Genomic DNA, 24,500 nt, shown 5'->3' with positions numbered 1-24,500 from the left:
TGATTGCATGAACATCGATCTCTCCAACTTCTGGTAAGTTCTCCCCTCTCTCTCCTCTCATTCCCCATTATGGTTACCCTTCTCTTCTGCTCAGCTGTCCATCACCTCCCTCCTCCTTCCTTTCTTGCATGGTCCATTGTCCTTTCCTATCAAATTGCTTCTTCTTCAGCCTTCTGTTCCACCTATCAACTCCCAGCTTCTTACTTTATCCTCTCTCCCCCACCCACCCACCTTCCCCCTCACCCGGATCTCACCTATCACCTGCTGGATTGTACTCCTTCCCCTTCCCCTGCCTTCTCATTCGGGATTCTTCCCCCTTCCTTTCCAATCAACATTTCCCTTAAATATTCTCCACATTTATTTCCAGTATTTTCTTCCAATTTCATTCCAAATCATAGCCTGCAAATTACTACTAGCAAAATTAACAAATGCTCGTCATATTCCTAAGAAAGCTCCCAGCTTTAACATTAGCAAAGTTTAACTAGGTTGCCCTCTCTATCAAATAAACACTGAGGTAAATACAAACAGCTGTAAAAAGCAGTTTAACATTCATTTTAAAGACACAATTTGATTTAATACCACAAATTTCAACACGAGAAACCGACAGATTTCTGTTGAATGATGTCATTCATTGCTATTTCAAGTCCCGCTGAGCGATGTCAGTGTTGATATACATGTCATCATGTGGTATCACGCAATAAACTTCTGCCGTCCCCTGTGGAGTTGAACTGGAAGTGAATTGTAAAGATAAGTTCATTTATTTCTTTGAAAAAGTAAGCAAACAGGTTAGGAAATTCATTTAATCTAATGCAAGCACACAGGCAAATCATCAGAGGTAATATCCTCGCCACCAGTGAGTATGTCTACAAAGAGCACGCCACAGGAAAGAATAATCAATCATCATCCGGGACCCCAGCCATCTAGGCCATGCTCTCTTCTCACCACTGCCATCAGGAGCCTTAGGGTCCACACCACCACATTCAGGAACAGTTATTACCCCACGACCATCAGGACCCTGAACTTCACTCATCTCAACACTAAACTGATTCCACAACCTATGGACTCACTTTCAAGCACTCTACAACTCATCTTCTCAATATTATATGTTTATTATTATTATTGTTGTTTTATATTTGCACAGTTTGTCTTCTTTTGCATATTGGGTTGGTTTGTCATTTTACTTTATGTGTCACTTTGCATTGGTTCTATTGTATTACTGAGAATGCCTTCAAGAAAATGAATCTCAAGGTAGAATATGGTGATATTTACATATGTACTTTGATAATAAATTTACTTTGAAACTTTGAACACTTCCATCATTTAAAAATTTCTTAATTATCAAACACCATCCAGTAAGAGTTCTCTTTGTCAATTACCGTAGATTCCGGATTTTAAGCCGCTACTTTTTTCCCACATTTTGAACAGCTTTGAACTTTGCGGCCTTTAATCCGGAGCGGCTAATACATGATTTTTTTCATGCCGCCTCGTAAACATTTTGCCTCATAACAGTAGACCAATAAAATTGATGAGTAGTTCACAGAGGTCCAATGAAATTGTACGATAAATCAAGCGCACTTTCACAATTAAATTATTGTAAATCAGTCATTTGTACTCACCCTCATCAACATGGAAAACACTCGAAGCATTGTGCTGCCTTATGGCAGTTACTTAGTTTATAATATTTTCGCTTAGTAATTCATTTTCTAGTTAAAGTTAGAAGAGTTTTAACTATATTTGTTTTCTGTACTACATCGCGGGATGCTATGACGTCACACCCGGTTTCGCGGTGTCTTGTGGGAAAATGCCGGTTTGCGATGAAACGGGACGGAGGGAGGGAGCGCATTACGCGAGCGGCTTTGGATCTGAGCGAACGCTGCTTTTAAGTTAAAGGTGATCAATAACTTTTCCTGGTAGGCTGCAGTATATATATTTTTTACCAGTCGTTAGGAGATATTGGAATGTTGTTCAGTAAAGAAGTATACGCAACGTATATTTAAAAGTAGCCGCGTTACGGGCACGGTTCGAAAAAAAGCATTTGCAATATGTATTTGTTTTTGTTACCATATGGATTTAATTAAAAGTTAAAAAAATCCTCACGTGTAATATCTTTCTGTGTAAATATCTCATATTACAACATGGGACACCTGCGGCTGAAAATCCGGTGCGGCCTAAAATCCGGTGCGGCCTTTACAATTAAAAAATTGATTTTATTTCTAAAATTAGAGCCAGCGGCTTTTAATCAGGTGCGCTCTGTAGTCCGGAATCTACGGTAATCCAACAGCTCACCAAATCTTTCACCTCTGCACAACTCTTTTTCCTTCCCCACACGCTGCTCTCTCCCAACCCTACCTGCAGAGAAGGTGAATGATGTTCACTCTTAAAGGATTAAGATTTTTATTTCACTTCTACTCCGCCACTGACCATTCCTCACAGAAATATTCCTTTAATTTCCCCCCTGGCATTGCCTCACATAATTGTGATCAAAACTCCAGTATTTATAAATAGCTGCTCTTTCTTCCTCACCCCCCACCTTGGTCTGAATGAGGTCACAAATGGCCCCCTGTAAATATATTCATCATCGAGGGAGATTAACACTATCTGTTTATCTCTTCTGTTAAGTCTTTGAGTGCATTACCTAACAATATGGACCAAGGGTATGCCATTTAGCAGACAGATCTGTGACCTTATTCTCCAAACCCAGCTTTTCCCTGTACAGCTTAAAAATTTGTTTATCAATGACCCAAAAACTGCTCGATTATCTCATTTTGCAAAAAGCCACTGGACATTTAACCTTAGTAGCCGGACTACGTTATATTTGCCACAGAATTTGGTGGGAAAGCAAATTTGAAACTTGGCTCCATTTTAATTCTACTTTCTATTCCAATTCCCATCCTCGTTCTGACAGGTCGGGCCATGGCCTCCTCTACAGTCACGATGAGGCCACTGTCAGGTTGAAGGAGCAACACCTCACAATCCATCTGAGAAGCCCCCAACCTGATGGCATGAACATCGATTTCTCCGACTTTCTTTAATTTCTCCCCCCTTTCCCTCCTCTCTACTTCCATTCCCCATCTGGCTCATCTATTACCCCTCCTCTTCTCCTCACCTGCCCATCACCTCTCTTTGGTGTCCTTCCTCCTTCCCTTTCTCCCATGTTCCACTGACCTCTCCTATCAAATTCCTTCTCCTTCAGCCCTTTACCTCTTCCACCTATCACCTCCCAGCTTCTCATTTCATCTCCCCCCCACCACCCACCCACCTTCCCCCCTCACCTGCCGGCTTGTACTCCTTCCCCTCCCCCACCTTCTTAATCTAGCTTTTGCCCCCTTCCTTTCCAGTCCCGAATGGTTATTCATCTCCATAGATGCTGCCTGACCTGCTGAGTTTCTCCAGCATTTTGTGTGTGTTCCGGGGTTCCATTAATGTCAGTGTTTTTAAAGCACCTGATTTCTTCCAAATACAGCAAAGGAGGAATTTATTCTGATAATTTTTAACCTCAGTGATACATTCCTTTTGTTTCTGTCTAAAGTTATCTGACACTGTTACAGAAGTCCCAGTCATTTTACCATCATTGAACTGCTTGCAACCATGAAGAAACAAAGGCCGGAGATGTTTTCAATACTCACTGGTCATTGGTGGTGTCGGCTTGTTCTAAAGTAAGTGAAAAACAAAGGAAATTATTATCCTGAGGATCATCTCGTGGCAACAATAACTATTTTTCAGAATGTCTGCCTCCTGCACCTTGTCCCAACCTGGTTACACTAACTCACCTATAACTCCCAAACTTCTCCCATAATTATTGATATTTCTAAAATTTGCCATAGATTCTGCCTTTGTCCTTCCTCCAGAGTCCCAACAAACATATCTTGTTAATAGGCGATGCCTCAAGAAGGTAGCATTTTCATTAAGGACCTTCACCATCTGTGACAGGACCACATACAGTCCTGTGCAAAAGTCTTAGATACACATACTGTATATAGCTAGGGTGCCTAAGGCACTTGGACGGTACTGTATATTGGTGGTCGGGAAACAGAAGTAAGAGTACTCAGCTCTGTAGTATTAAGTGTTATTTGATAACTATAAAGACATACATACTGAATGTGGCTAAGAATTTTGCACAGTATGTTTCCAATCCTTGTACCCGTCAACGTTGTAATTGTACCCACCTCTACCACTTCGTCCAGCAAATCATTCAACATATTCATCATTCCTTGTGTGAAAATCTTTCCCCTCAGATCTCCTTTAAACCTTTCCCATCTCACCTTAAAGCTCCTGTTTTAGATTCCACTTTCCTGGGGAAAAGATTGTGACAATTCACCTTACCCTCTAGGTCACCCCCTGTTATCAGCTCATCCAGTCTCTCCTTATAACTTATTCCTCAGTCTGACAACATCCTGTCAAAGAGGGTGCACATCCTTCCTGCCGCTGGGTGACCAGGACTGCACACTGTACTCCAAATGCATTCTCATCAATATTATTTACAGTTGCAACCTTTCATCCTGACTTTTGTGGTCAGTACCCTGACTGATTCTTCACCTGCGTCTCCACTTTCAGAAAAGTATCTCTACGTCTCTCTGTTTTACAACAATCTCCAGGGCCCTGCCATTTATGGTGCAGCTTCTCCCCGACTTAACTTCGCAAAATGCTGCACTTGACACTTGTCAAAGTTAAATATGAGCTTTAGAAACTCAAAGACTTTGAATATTTTTAAGGAAGATTCTCAGTAAGCAAGAGGGTGAAGGGATACCAGGTTCCGGCAGACACACAAAGCTGAGGTGATGTGACTTTACATAATGGTGGATTTATTTGTCACGTGTACGTCAAAAATACGGTGAAAGGAGTTGTTTGCATTAACAACCAACACACCCAAGATGTGCTGGGGGCAGCCCACACACGTCGCCACACGTTCCCACGCTAACATAGCGTGCCCATCATGTTCAGCAGAACCACACAGAACACAATGGAACAGAAAACCCAAAACAACAACAGTGAAACAAGCCCCCTCCCTCCCTCCCTCCCTCCTGCCAACACACACAAACTCAATCCTTTCACCCCATTTCAGAGTGGTGAATTTGTGGTATTTGTTACCACATGCAGCTGTGGAGGCCAGGTCGTTGGGTGTATTTAAGGCAATGATTGATAGGTTCTTGATTGGACACGGCATCTAAGGTTACGGGGAGAAGGCTGGGAAATGGGGCTGAGGCGGGGGAAGAAAGGATCAGCCATAATTGAATGGCAGAGCAGACTCAATGGGCCAAATGGCCTAATTCTGCTCCTATGTCTTGTGGTCTTTGGTCTTCTGTTTTCAGAGGACTCGTGGATTCACAGACACTGGAGCCCTGCAAGATGAGCAGATGATGAACCTTGCAGCTATCAAGATCCCACTCCCTAAACCATTCCAGCTTCCTCTCCATGGACCTTCCAGAACTACTAACTTGCTGGCAATTAAATCTGAAGGCTTCAATATGATGGAAATATTGAGGGTGACGTTAACATCACCCATCTGTCAGGAAACTGACAAGTTGAGGGTTTAGCACCACAGGTCAGGGTTTGCAATGCACAGGAAGTATAAGCTGGTCAGACTCAACTTGAGGGACTAACTAAGGAGTCTTCTGAACACCATTATGGTTTCAACATAAGTTACCTTTATGGTTTCTCCTGCATCTCCAAACGATCACTGGTATTATTAAAAGAAGTGCTGCTCCTGCCAGCACAGGAATAATGATGAGGATCGGATTGTGGTAATTGACAGCATCTGGAGATCCACAGCATAGAAAACAACAGTAGATTAGATCACTCACAAATTTCTACAGATGTACCATGGAGAGCATTCTAACTGGTTGCATCACCATCTGGTATCAAGGGACCCCTGCACAGAATCAGAGAAAGCTGCAGGAGGTTGTAAACTCAGCCAGCTCCATCATGGGCACTATCCTCCCCAGTATCAAGGGCACCTTCAAAAAGTGAGGCCTCAGAAAGGTGGCATCTGTCATTAAGGTCCCCCATCACTCAGAGCAACCCTCTTCTCATCACTACCATCGAGGAGGAGGTACGGGAACTTGAAGACACACGCTCAACCTTTTTAGATACAGCTCCTTCCCCACTACCATCACATTTCTGAATAGACAAAGAGCCCATGTACACTACATTAATATTTTCTTTTTCTGTTCTCTTTTGTACAACTTATTTAATTACATATGTATTTCTTAATAAATTACAAATTACAATATGCATTACAAAGTACTGCTGCCGCAAAACAACAAATTTCATGACACTTCAGTGATGTTAAACTTGATTCTGAGCTTAAATTGGCTTTATTTGTCACATATAGATCAAAACATAAGGTGAAATGCGCTAGTTTGTGCCAACGAGAAGCTGGCAGCAACCCGCAAGTCTCATCATGTTTTCAGGGCCAACAAAGCATGTCCACAACTCACTAATCCTGACTCTATGTCTTTGGAATGTGGAGGGAGACCCGAGCTCCCAGACAAAACCCACACGGTCAGGGGAGAACTTGCAGACTCCTTACAGACAGCGGCAGGAATTGAATCCTGGTCAGCTGTAAAGCGTTTACGCTAACCGCTACTCCATGCGAGGGCTGCACCGCTAGCCTGCCCCCCCCCCCCCCCCCCCCCCACCGCCTTTGGCAAATGAATTTTCCAGCCAGTGCACTAGCTTAGCCTCTGAGGGAGAACAGTCAGATTTCAGAGGATTTTCTGCCCAGGCACAGTGGGGCATCATGGTAGCATAGTGGTGAGAGTGATGAGCTTACGTTTCAGATAGATAGATAGATTGCCTGTTACACCGCTGGTGTTTAGGGCAGCAATGAAAGTCCTCCCTCTCTGGCGGTGTTCACAGCTTCCTTCATCGTGTCATTAGCTTCCTCTCAGTTTTCACTACTGTCAGTCGTGCAAGTCTCGGGTGGAGACTCAGGAATATCGATGCACTCGGAAGTAGAAGGAATCTTTGTTGCTGTTTCCGTAACAGTTTTGTTTTAACAGTCAGTGTTGTTAGTCCTGAGCTGAACCCCCCCCCCCGCCCCCCCCCAAACCTGGAGGACTGGTGGACCACTCTTAGTCAGGCCTATACCCTTTGACCGATTTGGCATGGGTGACCCTGCGAAGAGGCAAACCATAAAGCCCTGACTCTGGTCAACATAACTCCCCGGGTCACTGAGACACACAGGCCTCCTAACTATGATAAGGTTGTGGTCCTCTTGGAAGCTGGATTTCAATCCCGGCCTCCTCCTTAAGGAGTCCCCGCAGAATGCGTGAGTTTTCTCCAGGTATTCTGGCTTCCTCCCTCGGTCCAAACACATACCTGGCAGGTTCATTAGTTATTGTAAATTGTCCTCTGATTAAGTTGGTGTTAAGTCGGGGTTGCTGGGACGTGCAGCTTGAAAGGCCGGAAGGGCTTACTCCACTCTGTATCTCTAAATAAGAATTTTTAAAAACATTAGATTTTCAACTCCATTTTCCTTTGTGGTTGGCTCCTTGTGATAACGGGCAGGCATGTGGAATTTGGAGATCACTCTTATTTGGCATGTTATGCTCAATGCCATGCCTAGTTGGGAAAGTTCAGAAAAAAAATTGCAATAACGCTAAAACTACCAATAAAAGAATCATTCGTGTGGTCTCCGTGCTGTCTGCTGCCAAAAAAAAACGTGGCCTAAGCAGTTCCCCAGTGAGGGGTGTTGGTAGAAATCACCTCTGCTTTCTCTTCCCATTGGGAATCATGGAAAATATTAAAGGATTCTCACTGTGGAGCTGAGCGATGGGTTGCAAAGATGGGGGCTCAGGATAAAACGTGTTCATATCAAACCACACAGCCCCAAAGATCATCAAAACTAAGCAAGTCCTTGCTGTAGGAGGTCCCAGGCAGAGAGTACAGCCTGTGCCCCTGCTGCTGAAAGCACTGTGATCCAGCAACCCTCCCCACTGTCAAGGATGTCTCCAAGAGACACTGCTTCAAGATGGCGGCAAAGAGGAAATGCCAGAGTAGGGTGATGGGAGAAGGGAAGGAGTACAAGGTGATAGGTGAGATCAGATGAGATGGAAGGTTGGTGAGTGGGGGAAGGAGGCACGAAGTAAGAAGCTGGGAGGTGATAGGTGGAAGAGGTGAAGGTCTGAAGAAGAAGGAATCTGATAGGAGAGGATAGTGGACCATGGGAGAAAGAGAAAGAGGAGAGACATCAGAGGGAGGTGATGGGCAGGTGAGGAGAATAGAAGAGGCAATAGAGGAGCAAGAATTAGGAATGGAAAAAGAGAAAAGGGGAGCAGGAGAAATTTGCAGACGTTAGAGAAATTTATATTCATACCATCGGGTTGGGGGCTACCCAAACAAAATCTGAGATGTTGCTGCTCAAACCCGAGTGTAATCTCATCATGGCAATAGAGGAGGGCATGTTGGGTTGGGAATGGGAAGTAGAATTAAAATGGCCACCAGGATATCCCACCCTTTGTAGAGTCGCCACTGCTATTGTATAGGAAAAGGCACAGCCAATTCCCATCTCTGCCATGGATGGTCCCAAGCCCGGGAGCAAGAGGAGGAGGGTTGGGCATGGGGGCTAGCAATACCATCCTGTAAGAACCCAGGGCTACAGAAACACTAGCAGAATCTCCAAAGATCTAATTCCTGGAAGACATGCAGAATGTGGTGCAAGCAGAGCGCAAGGAGCCAGTCTGTGGTGGGAACTCTGGTGGGCTGTGTCTGTGGTCTGTGCCCCAGCAGGTGTGATGGGCTTAAGAAGAAGAACGGTCAATTCAACATGGCTGAATCAACGACAAGGTCAGGTTTATTGTCGTATGCACAGGCACATTGAAAAACTAACTTGGAGCATTCAAAAGACAGCATCTCTGAGAGTGAAGCACTGCCCCTGGAACTTAATGTAAGTGTCAAGTTAATTTATCAAGTTCAGGTTTCTAACTCAAGTCTGGAATCCGCTCTGGGTTGGGGGCTGGCCCCTGAAGGCTGGCTCTCCGTCACTGCTACCCTCCAGTGTTTGCTCCCTGGAAGACAAGCTGGATTGCCTTTGTCTGTGCAGATCCAGCACAAGATAAGGAACTGCTATGGCTTGTTCTCGCAGAAACGTGGCTCCAGGACAACATCCCTTGTTATCAACCTACAGGCCGTGACACTCAGGGACTTGTGCCAATATTATTTTTTGTGACTGCGTGTGCTATCGTAACTATATGTGCTGTGTATTGCACCTTGCTCTCATCTAGCTGTATACATGCGTACCATAGAATAACAATGAAACCTGAGCTTACTTCAGCTCCTGAATCCTCACTGGTTGGATCGAAACCAGTTCATGAATAGAGGGCACTGAAATATACTGATGTCATTGCTTTACGCGGTGGGCAAGTGTCTATTTAAGGAAACCTCCTAAATCTGTCTTTTCACTTCAGGTTTCACTTCTAGGTGTATGGATCATGTTGGGTTTTTTTTTTACAACGAGGATTGTTAAACTGAAAACCAGACAGAATCCTACTAAACTGCTACTTTCATTTGGCTTTACAAACAGGCACCGAGATCATTTTCCGCCCTCGATGGTGAAATTTGAGAAAAGCGTGAAAATCCACAGGGATGGTCATACCTATTTCTTGATTGTACTTACATTGAAGAACATATAACATGGGACATCAAACATAGACAGTACAGCACAGGAACAGGTCCTTCAGCCCACAATGTTGTGCCCAACCAATTCAATTAGTAATCAAACTAATCCTTCTGTCTACACAATGTTCATATTCTTTCATCTTGCTCATATTCACATGCCTATCTAAATGTCTCTTAAAAGTCCCTGAAGCATTTGCCTCAATAACCACCCCAGGTACTCACCACTTTGTGTAAACTTGTCATTCACATTTCCTTTGACTTACCCCCTCTCACCTTAAGTGTATGCCCGCTGGTATTAGATATTTGAATCCAAGCAAAACAATATTATCTGTCTACTCTGTCCAGGCCTTCCATAATCGTATAAACTTTTATCAGATCTCCCTTCAACCTTGGCCCTTCCAAAGGAAACAACACAAGTTTGTCCAGCCTCTCGTTATAGCTCATTCCCTCTAATCCAGGCAACATCCCGGTAAAACTCTTCTGCACCTTTTCCAAAGCTTCTTCGTCCTTCCGGTAATGGGACGACCAGAACTGTAGGTAATACTCCAGATGTGGCATGAGTTTTCAAGGCTTGGAGATTAAGTGCTTTGCAATTGTTTAACATCAATGAAGCTGTGCCAAGCATCACTTCTTAAATTCAGTGAGTATCATTTTAGCTTTTCAGACTGCAGGACTTGAATGTGTCCAGAATAAAAGAAGTGAGCAGGAAATATCATTACCCACCCACCAAATGGGTTTTTCCAAAAGCTCTCTTCTGCAAAGCACTATAGGGCTATTAAAACAAAAACTTCACACCAAATTAAAAGTTTCTTCCCCCAGGCAGTTCATCTGATCAACCATTCTAGTTATTCCCCCACCCCCCTCTATTACCCCGTCACTGCACTACACTATAAACACTTTAATCCATTTTTTATAACACTCTTTACATTGTAAATATATGGTGGCATTTATGCATTTATACACATTTTGTACTTCTAACTATATTTTATATAATTCTTTAGTCTGTGTAATTGTTGATTTTTGTTGCCAAGGCACAACAGCAAATTCCTAACAGGTGTAAACGTATATGGTGAACAAAGTTGATAATTTTTCTTTGAAACAACTCACACAAAGTGCCGGAGGAACTCAGCAGGCCAGGCAGCATCTATCGAAGAGAGTACAGTTGACGTTTTGGGCCGAGACCTTTCAGCAGTCCTGATGGAGTGTCTCAGCCCGAGAAGTTGACTGTACTCTTTTCCATAGATGCTTCCTGGCCTGCTGAGCTCCCCCAGCACTTTGTTGTGTGTTGCTCAGATTTCCAGCCTCTGCAGACTTTCTCTCCTTTTTCTTTGTCCCTGCTCATACTGACACTGAAGATACTGTCTGTGTGAAGTTTGTACATTCAAAGTTAAAAGATCCAAGTAAGTGTACTATCGAAGAACACATATGTCACCCTCTACTGCCCTGAGCTTCATATTCTTACAGGCATTCACAGTAAAGACAAAATCACACAATGGAATCAGTGAAAAATTGCACACAAAGACAGGCAAACAGCCAATGTGGAAAAGACAGCAAATGGTGCAAATACAAAAAAGAAAAAAAAACAAAATCATAGAAATAATAATAAATAAATAGGTACAAATATTGAGAATATGAGTTGTAGAGTCCGTGAAAGTGAGTCAGTAAGTTATGGAATCAGTTCAGTGTTGAGGTGAGTGAAGTTAACCACGTTGGTTCAGGAGCCTGATGGTTGAAGGGTAATAACTGTTCCTGCACCTGGTGGTGTGGGATCTAGGGCTCCTGTACCTCCTTCCAGATGGTTACAGATTACAGCGAGAATGACGATATTCTCTCTGTGACTGCACCTGTTTTCTTCAGGTACTCCAGTTTCCTCTCGATCATCTGTGGGTTGGTAGCCACCTTAAATTGCCTCTAGTATGTGGGTGAGTGAGAGAAAGCACAGCTGTGTCTCTACTTCCTTACGAAGATTCAGCATGACATTCAGAACTTTGACCAACTTCTATAGGTGTGTAGTGGAGAGTATATTGACTGGCTGCATCACAGCCTGGTATGGAAACAACAATGCCCTTGAATTGAAAACCTTACCAAAAGTAATGGGTAAAGCCCTCCCAACCATTGAGCACATTTACACAGAGCGTTGTCGCAGGAAAGCAGCATCCACCATCAGGGACCTCTACCACCACAGGACATTCTCTCTTCTCACTGCTGCCATCAGGAAGAAGGTACAGGAGCCTCAGGACTCTCACCAGCAGGTTCAGGAACAATTACTACCCCTCAACCATCAGGCATTTGAACCAAAGGGGATAACTTCATTCAACTTCACTTGCCCCATCACTGAAATGTTCCCACAACCAATGTACTCACTTTCAAGATCTCTCCATCTCATGTTCTTGATATGTGTTGCTCATTTATGCATTATCATTATTTCTTCTTTTGTATTTGCATAGCGTGTTGTCTTCTGCACATTCTACAGATGCTGAAAATTTGGAGCAACAGACACAAAATGGTGGAGGAACTCAGCAAGCCAGGCAGCATCTATGAAGGGGAATAAACAATCAAAGTTTCAGGTTGAGACTGGTCTTGGCCCAAAACATCGACTGCTTATTCCCCTACATAGATGCTAACTGACTTGCCAAGTTCTTCCAGCATTTTGGTTGAATATGCAAAACGTGTGAGATTAATAAACTAATTCCAATTCCACTTCCACAGTAGGTAGAAAAGGTCTCAGAAACATATAGGAAAGCAGGGTTTACCACTATTCAGTAGTCAGGAGATTCGTGCCAGGTCTGATGTTTAACTTTACAGACACCTACAAGGCTGTGCTGGTAATGATACAGTTTTATTAACTATACAAAAATGTTATTAATAGAACTTAATGATCAGCTTAATTTTTCACATGTACATCCAAACATATAGTCAAATGCATAATCTGCATCAAATCAAATCAGTGTGGATTGTGCTGGGGGCAGCCCACAAGTGTCAACACACTTCCAGCACCAACACAGTGTGCCCAAAACTCACTAACCCTAACCCATACCTCTTTGGAATGTGGGAGGAATCAGAGAACCTGGAGGAAACCCACAGGGTCACGGGAAGATCACACGAACTCCTTACGGACCACAACGAGGTGGGACTTCAGGTCTTTGTAACTCCCGCCCAATATTAGTGGCAAGAAGACGGCATGGCCTAGATGTTGTAGGGATCTGCTAACGGCCGTGCAATCATGCCACCATATTCTTACACTGGAGAAACAGGTAAATTCACTTCACCAAATGCCACAGGCTGGCTAAACAGACCAACACACTGACCTTGACAGACTGTGTTGTGAGCCGCCCACACGCCAGATGCTTGGCATGTAGTTGAAATGGTTCCATTCAAAATAAACCCCGGTTCACAGGTAAAGGTGCACACAGACTGGAAGTGGTTCTCTCCGTGCAAGTCTTCGCATTTAACTTGGCTATTGTTTGGTTTAGTAAAACCTGGACACACTGTAACTGGAGAAAAAAAAAGCAAAGAAAAAGGAGTTGTCTTTATAAGGAAGCTTTTATTTGGACCCAAAGAATTTTGTGGCTGATTGAACTGTTTAAAGTGTAATTACCATTGATATTATAGAAAAGATTGCAACATAAAAGTAAATTTTCATTTTGTTTTATTTATTTTGAGATATAGTGTGGTAACAAGCTATTCTGGGACAACAAGCCACGCCACCCAATCATACTAATGTGAACAATTCACCTACTAGCCTGTGCATCTTTGGACTGTGGGAGGAAACCAGAGCACCCAGAGGAAACCCACTTAGTCATGGGGAGAACATACAAACTCCTTACAGACAGTGGCGGGAATTGAACCCAGATCCTGGTGCTGTAAATTGTTACGCCAATCATTACACCACCATACTGGACTGAGAAAGGAACTGACGATGGCCAGAAAATGAAGGAGAATTCCTCTTCTTTTCCATGAGTGTGTGTCATGGAACCTTTCACACCCACACAAGCAAGTAAACAGAATCTTGTTTTAAAGTCACATCCAAAGGTTGCACCCCAAGCATTGAGCCACATCCTGTTTACTGATGTGTTCAAATGATGGTTTTGTTTCTTGATTTCAATCCAGGGTCTAATGACGCATAGGATCATAGAGTTATTGTTTCTGACAGCCCAATATCAACACGTTACTTTTTGTACCTGTGTATGCTCATCCCAATTACTCATATTAAGTCCTTAGACCCAGAGATTAACAAACTGTCATCAGTGAAGTGAAATGCAAAGTTATTCTTGTCATGAATGCAGAGCACTTAAAGATTAATTTTGTAATCCTATGCTTGCAAATGTTTTTGCTATAACCAGGCAGGTTTCAAAGTTTAGAAACAAGCGTTACTGTGGATGCTGGAAATGTAGAGTAATACACACAATGTGCTGGAGGAGCTCAGCAGGTCAGGCAGCATCTATTGATGGGAATAAACAGTCGACACTTCGAGCCAAGACCATTTATCAGGACTGGAAAGGAAGGGGAGAAGTCAGAATAAGAAGATGGGGGCAGGAGAGGAAGAAGTACAAGGTGGTAGCTGAGAGGTGAAACCGGAAGAGGGGACGGAAGTGAAGAAAAGAGCTGGGAAGTTGATTGGTTGAAGAGATAAAGGGCTGGAGACTGGGAAATCTGATAGGAGGACAGAAGACCATGGAAGAAAGGGAAGGGAGAGGAGCACCAGAGAGAGGTGATGGACAGGTAAGAAGAAACGGTGTGACAGAGAAACAAGAGTGGAGAATCATGAAGGAAAGGACGCAGAGTAATTACTGGAGGATTGAGAAATTGATATTCATGCCATCAGGTTGGAGGCTACCAGGACGGAATATAAGGTGTTGCTCCTCCAACCTCAGTGTGGACTCATCGTGACAGTAAAGGAGACCATGGACTGACACATTGGAATGGGAATGAGAAGTAAAATTGAAATGGCTGGCCACCAGAAGAGCAAGATTTTATGGTGAAAGCGCTCGACGAAATGGTCTCCCAATCTAGGTCGGGTCTCACCAATATACAAGAGGCCACAATGGGAGAACCAGATACAGTAGACAACCTCATCAGACTTGAAGTGTCATCTGACCTGGAAGAACTGTTTGGGGCCCTGAGTGATAGTGAAGGAGGGGGTATAGAGGCAGGTGAGGCTTAAAAATATAGAGACAAATCACAGAATAGTATCTACCTATTGAAATACAAAGAAAAATGTGTTACTCAAGCAAAGAATGCTTGGTAGCATTCCCTAGTGGACATAAATTACAACATTAGCAAAAAGCCTGTTGATATTCAATTTGAAGTTTATGAATCCATACTGGGCCTCTTGGAATATTGGTAGCTCTAATCAACAACCTAAATAAATATGTAAAAACTAAAACCATTGGTGTAAATTAACCAGGAAGTTGCTTGGATTAGAGAGCATGTCTTATGAGCATAGGTTGGGAGAGCTAAGGCTTTTCTCTGTGGAGTGAAGAATGAGAGGTGACTTGATAGAGGTGTACAAGATGGTAAGAGGTATAGGTCGAGTGGACAGCCAGAAACTTTTTCCCAGGGTGGAAGTGATTAATATAAGGGCATATCTTTGAGGTGTTGGGAAGAAAGTATGGGGGGGGGCAATGTCAAGGATAGATTTTTTACACAGAGAGTGGTGGGTGTATGGAACATGCTGCCAAGGAGTCGTGGTAGAAGCAGATACATTAGGGACAAGTTAAAGACTCTTGGATCGGTACATGAATGAATGAACAGTGGAGGGCTATGTGCATGGGATTGGTGAAATTGACCTCAGAGTAAGCTAAAGGGTCAGTAGTACACCGTGGGCTGAAGGGCCTGTACTGTACTGTTCACTGTTCTAAATTGGAATGAAGGCAATGGTTACAAAGAGAAAATAGTGTGGGATTTGTAGCTTCCATTCAGTTAGTGGTTTGAAACTGACTGCCTCACACAGGCAAAGTCTCCGCCGATTCTGCTTTTGGGATCTACGGGATGTGCCAGGTTAGTCAGAGCAAAGGCAGGAAATTCGCAGCTAGAGAAAGGGACATCAATGAGACAGAGTCCCAGTCACCGCTGGGCCGTGTGGGCGAGTGCGACTGTCTGGAGGGGCACCAACCAGCTTCATCTGAGAGACTCACACGATCTCCCAGTAACTCAGCAGAGTCGGTGATGAAGAATGCCCGTGTGGAAATGGGAGCTAAAGTCCACTAAGCTTTATGAAATTGTGTTCCGACCAGTTATCCAGCCGTAATGGAAACATATTTTATGTCTTTTCTTTTCCATGCCTTACCGTTTTCACAATTGTTTCCATAGAAACCTTGGTCACACGTGCACCTGAGCCCAGTAGGCAGTTCAGAACACGTGCCTCTTCCATTGCAGGTTGTTGATTTGCATTTCTCTGCGGAGACATCAGTACAAATTTTCACATTGAACCCACGTCAGTCAGCAAGTGTTCGTGTTAGAGCACTGCATAGGATTAGCCTGTTCTGTATATCTAATCCAGATATAAAACCTAGACCCAGCACCCATGTACACCCTGTCTGAATGCCCTAACGCTCCCTCCGCACCACTTCCCAACTCACGGGCACACTCTCATCCTGCGCTGGTCATTTTTCATCTGTTATTGCTGCTGTTTCACATATTTATACAACTGCTTGTTTTATTATAATCATACCTGTAACATTATACTGGTTATATACATGTCATATATATACGTCTTATATGCCCTTCCCTCGGACAATATCGGTGGCGTGGAGAGGGGAGACTTGCAGCTTGGGCAACTGCTGGTCTTCCATAAAAAAAACCCCCTGCCCAGGCTTGTGCCCTGGAAACTTTCCAAGGCGCAAATCCATGGTCTATTGAGACTAACGGAGGCCTATATGTCTTATATACCTTGCAATTTCTATCAACCTGTCAGTCTTCAGGCCATGACACTCAGTGACTTGTGCTGATATTATTTTGTGACTGTGCGTGCTGGATCGTAACTATATGTACTGTGACTATATTTACTATGTTGTGCACCTTGGCCCCAGAGGAACAATGTTTTGTTCAGCTGTATACAAGTGTATTGTTGAAGGACAATAAATTTGAACTTGAATTGTAATTTGTCAAGCAAGGGGCACAAAATGCAGGAGGAACTCAGCAGGTCAGGGAGCATCTATGGAAATGAATAAACAGTCTATGTTTTGGGCCGAGACCCTTCTGTATGGGAAAGAACTGAGCATGAGCCAGAATAAGAAGGTGGAGGGAGGTTGATTCTCTCCATCACCTCAATAATTAAAGTTATCTGGCTTTCATTGCCTTATTTTCACTATGGACATCCTGTCCCTAAACACTTCCATCCCCCATCAGGAAGACTGTAAATCTCTCGGCTTCTTACTGGACAACAGGCCTAATCAGTTGCAAGTTGTTGCTGTGAGCAGGCAGGCTTCAAACATTTTCAAAGTTCAGATTTTGAACTTTGAATTTTTTTTGTATAGTGGTGGCTGGAAAGTTTATGAGATTAATCACAGAATAGAAGCTACCTATTGAAATACAAAGCAAAATATACCCAAGCAGGGAATGCTTATTAGTGTTCCTCAAAGCATGTAGATTACAAGAAACAATATTAACAAGAAGCCTGATGGTAGACAAATGGAAGTTTATGAATCCTGTAATCCATTCTGGGACTCTTTGTAATGTTGCTTGCTCTAATCAACAACCTAAGTAAATATGTAAGAACTAAAACTATTGGTGAATGTAAAGTAAGCTGAAAGCTGCTTGGATTAGAGGGCATATTTTATGGAGATAGGTTGAGAGACCTAAGGCCTTTCTCTTTGGAGCGAAGGAGGATGAGAGGCAACTTGTTATAGGTGTACAAGAGGTATAGATTGAGTGGACAGCCAAAGACATTTTCCCAGGATGGAAATGGCCAATTTTTTTTTAGTGTGTTGCACCAGACAGTCAGCCATTCTTGTCTGGTGCATGGTGTCAGGATTGGTCTCCTTTCGGATTAACTGGGTCATGGTATGAACGTTCCTGACTCGACCCTTTTTTTATATTTACGAGCCGAGTGGCTAGCTCGATGCTTAACCAGGCACAGATAGAAAGCATGCTCGAGGGTGGCCCGACTTGGATTCGAACTCGGGAATCTTCGCTCCGGAGTCCGGCGCTGATGCCATTGCGCCACCAGTCAGCCTCATGGCCAATATAAGGAGCATAACTTTGAAGTGTTGGAAGAACATTTCAAAGTTCTCCCAACACTTCAAAGTACAGGGGGGATGTCAGGGATAGTTTATTTACACAGAGTGTGGTGGGTGTACGGAACAACCTACCAGAGGTGGTGGTAGAGCCAGATCCTTTAGCAGCATTTCAGAAACTCTGAGACAGGCATATGGATGAAAGAAAAATGGAGGGCTACGTAGAAGAGAAGGGTTGAATTATGTTTGGAATATGTTAAAGGGCCAACGGCACACCGTGGGCCAAAGGGCCTGTACTGTACTGTGCTGTAATATTCAATGTTAAATTGGAATGAAGGCAATGGTTACAAAGAGAAAATAGTGTGGGATTTGTAGCTTCCATTCAGTTAGTGGTTTGAAACTGACTGCCTCACACAGGCAAAGTCTCCGCCGATTCTGCTTTTGGGATCTACGGGATGTGCCAGGTTAGTCAGAGCAAAGGCAGGAAATTCGCAGCTAGAGAAAGGGACATCAATGAGACAGAGTCCCAGTCACCGCTGGGCCGTGTGGGTGAGTGCGACTGTCCGGAGGGGCACTAACCAGCTTCATCTGAGAGACTGCACACAATCTCCCAGTAACTCAGCAGAGTCGGTGATGAAGAATGCCCGTGTGGAAATGGGAGCTAAAGTCCACTAAGCTTTATGGAATTGTGTTCCAACCAGTTATCCAGCCGTAATGGGAACATATTTTATGTCTTTTCTTTTCCATGCCTTACCGTTTTCACAATTGTTTCCATAGAAACCTTGGTCACACGTGCACCTGAGCCCAGTAGGCAGTTCAGAACACGTGCCTCTTCCATTGCAGGTTGTTGATTTGCATTTCTCTGCGGAGACATCAGTACAAATTTTCACATTGAACCCACGTCAGTCAGCAAGTGTTCGTGTTAGAGCACTGCATAGGATTAGCCTGTTCTGTATATCTAATCCAGATATAGAACCTAGGCCCTTCCTAACACTCTGCTGTCACCCAGCACCCATGTACACCCTGAATGCCCTAACGCTCCCTCCGCACCACCTCCCAACTCACGGGCATGTTCTCTTTTGTGAGCCTTGCGGGCCTCTGCGGCTTGCCATAGACAATTGGACTTCTGGGTTTCTCGAGCTCCTGTGTTTTCTAATTTCGTCTTAACCAGAGCTGTTAAGTCCTTGTCTTCTCTGTTTAATCTTGTCAAGATAATTGTGACTGGCATGGACTTTCTGTGTTCTATGATTATTTAATGCTGACTCCCGATTAGCGCTGTTGGCGGAGTCCTTCTGCATTGAGAATGATTTGTCTCACGGTGCCACTCAGTCGCACCACCGATGGTCTGTTGATATTCCTATATCTAACCTCTTGCTTCCGTCTCTACGAGGGAGTCTGATGTTCCTCCGCGCCATGACCCTCTCATCCTGCACTGGTCACTTTTCATCTTTTGTTGCTGCTGTTTCACACATTTCTACGACTGCTTGTTTTATGATAATAGTGTCAGTGACATACTGTCTTAAGTACACGTGCATCTCGCACTTTATATCAACCTGTCAACCTTCAGTCCATGCCACTCAGGGACTTGTGCTAATATTACTTTGTGACTGTATGCACTCTGTGCGACTATATGTGCTGTGTTTTGCAGAGGAACAATGTTTCATTTAGCTGTATAAATGTGTATGGTTGAATGACAATTAACTGGAACTTGACAGAAGAGTACAGCACAGTACAGACCCTTTGGCCATTGATGTTGTGTCAACCTATCTAGAAATGCTCCATGGTCAATCTGACCCTTTTGATGCCATAAGGGTTAATCTAACCCATTGTGGTGGATTTGTTACTCACCATCATTGTTCCCTATAGAAGTAAAATTCTTAAACTAACACATCGATGCAAAAATTATTCTGAAAACTTCTAATCGCCAAATTTCGAAATAAGGCAATAAGATACAGGAGTAGAATTAAGCCATTCTGCTCCGCCACTTCATCATGGCTGATCCATTTTCCCTCTCAACCCCAATCTCCTGCCTTTGCCCGGTATCCCTTCATGTCCTGACTAATCAACCTCTTAGAACTTATCAACCTCTGCCTTAAATGTACCCAATGACTTGTCCTCCATAGCTGCTTGTGGAGGCAATGACTTCCACAAATTCACCACTCTCTGGCTAAAGAAATGGACGTCCTTATATTCTGAGGCTGTGTCTTCTGGTCCTAGACTCCCCGACCATAGGAACCATCTTCTCCCATATTCACTCTATCGAGGATATGAGGTTTCAATGATATCCCCCTTATTGTTCTGAATTCCAGTGAGTACAGCCCGGCATCATCAATCGAACCTCATTGAGTCTGCTCTACCATTTCATCATGGCTGATCCATCTCCCCTCTCTTGCCTTCTCTCTGTATCTCTTCATGCCCTGACTTGAGTAATTAAAAGCAATTGGTTCTTTAGCACTCATATTCACAGAGATTCCTCTGGCTCCCCTTCAAGCCACATAGCCTTGCAATCCCTCGATTTAATCCTAGCCTAATCTCGGGACAATTTACAATGACCGATTAACCTAACCACCAGTACATCTTTGGATTGTGGGAGGGAACTGGAACACCCAGTGGAAACCCACACAGTCACAGGGAAAATGTACAAATTCCTTACGGGCAGCGGCAGGAATTGAACCCGGGGTCACTGGTACAGTAAAGTGTTGTGCTAGTGCTGCAGGCATATGCTGCCCACAATTTTTAGAGTAAGAACCATATTTCTGCTTCTAGATTTAGCTCTACTTGCTATATTCTGTGTTTCTCGCCCAATTCTTGTTTTTGTTTTTGGTGCGGGGGAGGGGGATATGGGGGTTGTTACTTTGATAATAAATGAACTTTAGACCTTATATGCCCTGGCCGATGAGACAAATGAAGCTATTGACTATATATTCCTTACTTTCTCCCTTTCTATTGAAACCATTGCTTATTTGTAAGCTTCAACACATGGGAACTGGGTGTTGGATTGGAAATACGTCTCTACCAAAGGAGGTGTAATGCGTTCCTTCCCTCCGCCAGCCTGCAGGTCACCATTGGGTAAGGTGTAGCACCTACTTAGCCACTCCCCTACCAATCAGGGTCATGTGAATCCATGGGAGCAGGTGGTGGACAGTCGTATGAGCAGCCGGTGCTTATCACAAGTCCTGGTTCTGCGACCATTGACACCAAGCAGACAATTTCTGAAGAGTATTGATAATGGCTGGGGTCACCCGGCTTGTAAAGACACTGCCCAGGAGAAGACAAAGGCAAACCACTTCTTTAAAAAGATTTGCCAAGAACAATCATGGTCATGAGACCGTTTTGCCATTGTCATATGAGGGATAGATAAGGTACAGGCAGGAAAGTTGTTTCCTACAACTAGTACTAGGGGACATAGCTTCAAAATTCAGGGGAGTAGATTTAGGATGGAGATGAGGAGGAACTACTTCTCCCAGAGAGTGGTGAATCTGTAGAATTCTCTGCCCAGGGAAGCAGTGGAGGCTACCTCAGCAAATATATTTAAGACAAGGTTGGATAGATTTTGGCATAGTAGAGGAATTAAGGGTTATGGGGGAAAGGCAGGTAGGTGGAGATGAGTCCATGATCTTATTGAATGGTGGGGCAGGCTCAACGGGCCAGATGGCCTACTCCTGCTCCTATTTCTTATGTTCTTATGACACAGCACAAAACGGTGACGATATATAAAGAAGCTAAAAATTATTCACAGATTTACATTAATGATAAATAACAAATGTGAAGCACCTCAGGACAAAAGTCCTTTCATCATTGCTAGATCTAAATCTTCTAACTCCCAACCCAGCAGCACTGTGTCCACTCCGTGATACAAGGTGTGTACGCACATATGTGCCAGCTGTAGATAGGACCAGATTCAATCCAGTTACTTGCCTTTGCCAATTGCCATCAACACAGAGAAATATACACTGAAGAATCATTGCCTCAAGAGATACTGGGATTATAGTTTTGAATACATGTCTTCTCTTACCATTTTCACACTTGTCACCATAGTAACCTTGGTTACAGCTGCACTTAAAACCATCAATTAATTCAGAACATGTGCCTCTTCTGTTACAAGTCGTTTCTTGGCAATGAACTGTAAAACCATTAGCAAAAGCATAATTGTTAACAATCAGATTTGATATAATCACTCAAAAATCTTTGCAGTTTGATTACTTACACCAAATCATACAAGTGACGGAGGTGGATCCATTAATGAAACAATAATGTGGATTGGCATGATCAACAAGGGAACCAACAAGAACTCATTTACTCTAGAAATTCGGCAAGCCCGTGTTCTTTCGCTGTAATGTAGGATACTGCCTTCCCTCACACTTCAACGTGTGGAGGATGTGGCCAGCATCCTACTAACCTGTTTGTTCAGGGATAGTTTCAACCAGAATGGAAGGATTTCAGCTTCATAAGTGAATAAAGTGGATAACTTGGCATGATAGTTAACTCCTATCACCTCGTATCCTAAACCTCAAGTCAGTGTTAACAGTGGTAAGGCAAGATTCTTGGGAAACCTAACAGCCTCGGGACAACTATACATCAGAGAATGTATACAGTATACAACCTGAAATTCGTACTCTTCACAGACATCCATGATACAGAATAAAAATGTTAGACAGGGAAACGTTCGAGCCCCTTTCCCCCTCCCATGCACAAGCAGCAGCAAAGCACCAACCCTCCCCCCCCTTTATTCCAGCAGAGAGCATCACCCCCCACACCTGCCAAGCAATTGGAAGCCCTCAGAGAACACAATCTACAGGCCACCATCCCTACAGTTTGATCTCTGTCTCTCACTCATTCACTCACTAACCAGGGAGAGAGAGGTACTCAAGCAGCCATTATTCTAGTCCTTTGATTCAGAAACAGGTGCCTGAAATCCCAGAAGGAATTTAAATTCAAATTCTAGAATTTAGGGCAATTTGTGCTATATTGGTAAATCATCCTTTGTAGACATCAATTACCTACAGAAAGATATCAGCTTCCACACACAGGTACTGTCCACCCATTAACCCCATTTTACCAAGTAGTCTTGAATCTCGAATCACCATTTTACAAGTCTCAAGATGTTTTTTTCAAATTCTGTACAGTTTAGTTCCTCTTTATCCGAGTTATTTTTTCAGAGAGCAGAAAACTAGAGGGAAGGGGAGGGGAGGGGATGGATGAGAGGAGAGAGGAGAGAGGAGAGAGGGGAGAGGGGAGAGGGGAGAGGGGAGAGGGGAGAGGGGAGAGGGGAGAGGGGAGAGGGGAGAGGGGAGAGATGAGAGATGAGATGAGATTGGGAGCATGGACGACCACAACAGATTAGTAGGTGAAGTGTTGCCTTTCCTGGAAGGACTGTTTGGGGCCCTGAATGAGGAGGTGAATGGGCAGGTGTCACACTTTGGCTACTTGTAGGGATAAGTGCCAGGAGGGAGATTAGTGGGGAGGGATGAATTGGGAGAGGCGGGGAGAGGGGGAGGGAGAGAGGGAGGGAGAGAGGGAGGGAGAGAGGGGGGAGAGAGGGGGGAGAGAGGGGGGAGAGAGGGGGGAGAGAGGGGGGAGAGAGGTGGGGAGAGAGGTGGGGAGAGAGGTGGGGAGAGAGGTGGGGAGAGAGGGAGAGAGGGGTAGAGAGAGTGTGTGTGAGAGAGGTAGAGAGAGTGTGTGTGAGAGAGAGAGAGAGAGAGAGAGAAAGTGCAAGTAAGAGAGATAGAGAAGTTGTGGAGGATGATATATTGGATGCGGAGGCTCATGAGTGGTAGGTAAGGACAAGAGAAACTCTATCACTGTTAAGGTGGTGGGAAGATGGGGTGTGACTGGTTGTTATACTGGTTGCTAACACAAATAACACTTTCCACTTTTCATGTGATAAGTGAATCCGAGTCTGAATCTGAATCAGAATCTAGATGGATGAAAGATCTTAACAGAGTCACCAAATAAAGAAATCCAGTGACAGAGATATGAGACTACACATGGCAAAATCTGGGGCAAACACAAAACAAACTGCTGGAGAGACTAGTCCAGCTGAAGTGTCTCAACACAAAATATCAAGCATGCACTTCCCTCTGCTGCTTCCTTACCCGCTGAGTTTCTTCAGCATTTTGTTTTAATTTTAAACCCAATGACGTGTGTGTAACCTGTCTCCAACAATCTTTGTGATTATGGAAAGCACTACTTACATTTCTGGCACACAAAATAGTTTTCATTATCACAATCTTCATCATTCCATTCATGGCTACTGAGCATCTCGACACAATTCTCTTCTCCGCCAAAGAAGAGGAATTTGTAGTTGTTTGGCTCTCCATCTGCCCAGTTGGTGTAGGATACCCTACTAAGTGAGCTAGGATAGCACCAGTTTCCACCACATTTTAGCACTCCGATCCAAGCAGTGTCTTCGACAACTCGTGATAAAACCCTTTGCTGCTGTGAATTGTGGACTTCAGCAAGTCCATCAAACGCGCTGGTACAATATTGTCGAGATTCTTCAAATGATTTGGATATTTTCAGGAACTTGTAGAATACACCTTCAGAAACAGGGGGGCAACCTGTGTGGGAAAGAAAACAGGTGAAACATGTGAAGAATGGTGATAACCGGGTGAAAGTTCTATGAAGCACACACAAAATGCTGGAGGAGGAACTCAGCAGGCCAGACAGCATTTATGGAAAAGAGTATGGTTGATGTTTCAGGCC

The 24,500-nt window shown here is 43.8% G+C and overlaps 1 protein-coding gene across 1 annotated transcript; it reads right to left on the bottom strand.

Annotated features, from left to right (window-relative positions):
* Nucleotides 1-314: 314 nt before the first annotated feature.
* LOC140740343 (E-selectin-like) lies at nt 315-24,117 on the bottom strand. The gene is made up of 8 exons (XM_073069494.1): nt 23,990-24,117; nt 21,811-21,918; nt 18,550-18,657; nt 15,908-16,015; nt 12,927-13,112; nt 5,645-5,755; nt 3,627-3,651; nt 315-728 (listed from the first exon to the last, which is right to left on the bottom strand). Exons 1-8 carry the CDS (start codon nt 24,054-24,056, stop codon nt 635-637), a joined length of 807 nt encoding a protein of 268 aa, XP_072925595.1. The 5' UTR covers nt 24,057-24,117; the 3' UTR covers nt 315-634.
* Between the last annotated feature and the right edge of the window lie 383 nt (nt 24,118-24,500).

This window comes from Hemitrygon akajei, chromosome 16 (genome assembly GCF_048418815.1).
Source record: "Hemitrygon akajei chromosome 16, sHemAka1.3, whole genome shotgun sequence".
In the NCBI taxonomy this organism is placed as follows: Eukaryota; Metazoa; Chordata; class Chondrichthyes; order Myliobatiformes; family Dasyatidae; genus Hemitrygon; species Hemitrygon akajei.
This window is presented reverse-complemented; position numbering and strand designations above follow the sequence as displayed.

Bases quoted from the DNA above. Each gene is read 5' to 3' on its own strand.
- LOC140740343 (XM_073069494.1), bottom strand. From the start codon at position 24,056: ATGCTCAGTAGCCATGAATGGAATGATGAAGATTGTGATAATGAAAAC. The intron at 16,016-18,549 runs GTAAGGCATGGA...ATGTCTCCGCAG, and splicing joins TGGAAACAATTGTGAAAACG to AGAAATGCAAATCAACAACC. The intron at 3,652-5,644 runs GTAACTTATGTT...CACTTACTTTAG, and splicing joins ATGCAGGAGAAACCATAAAG to AACAAGCCGACACCACCAAT.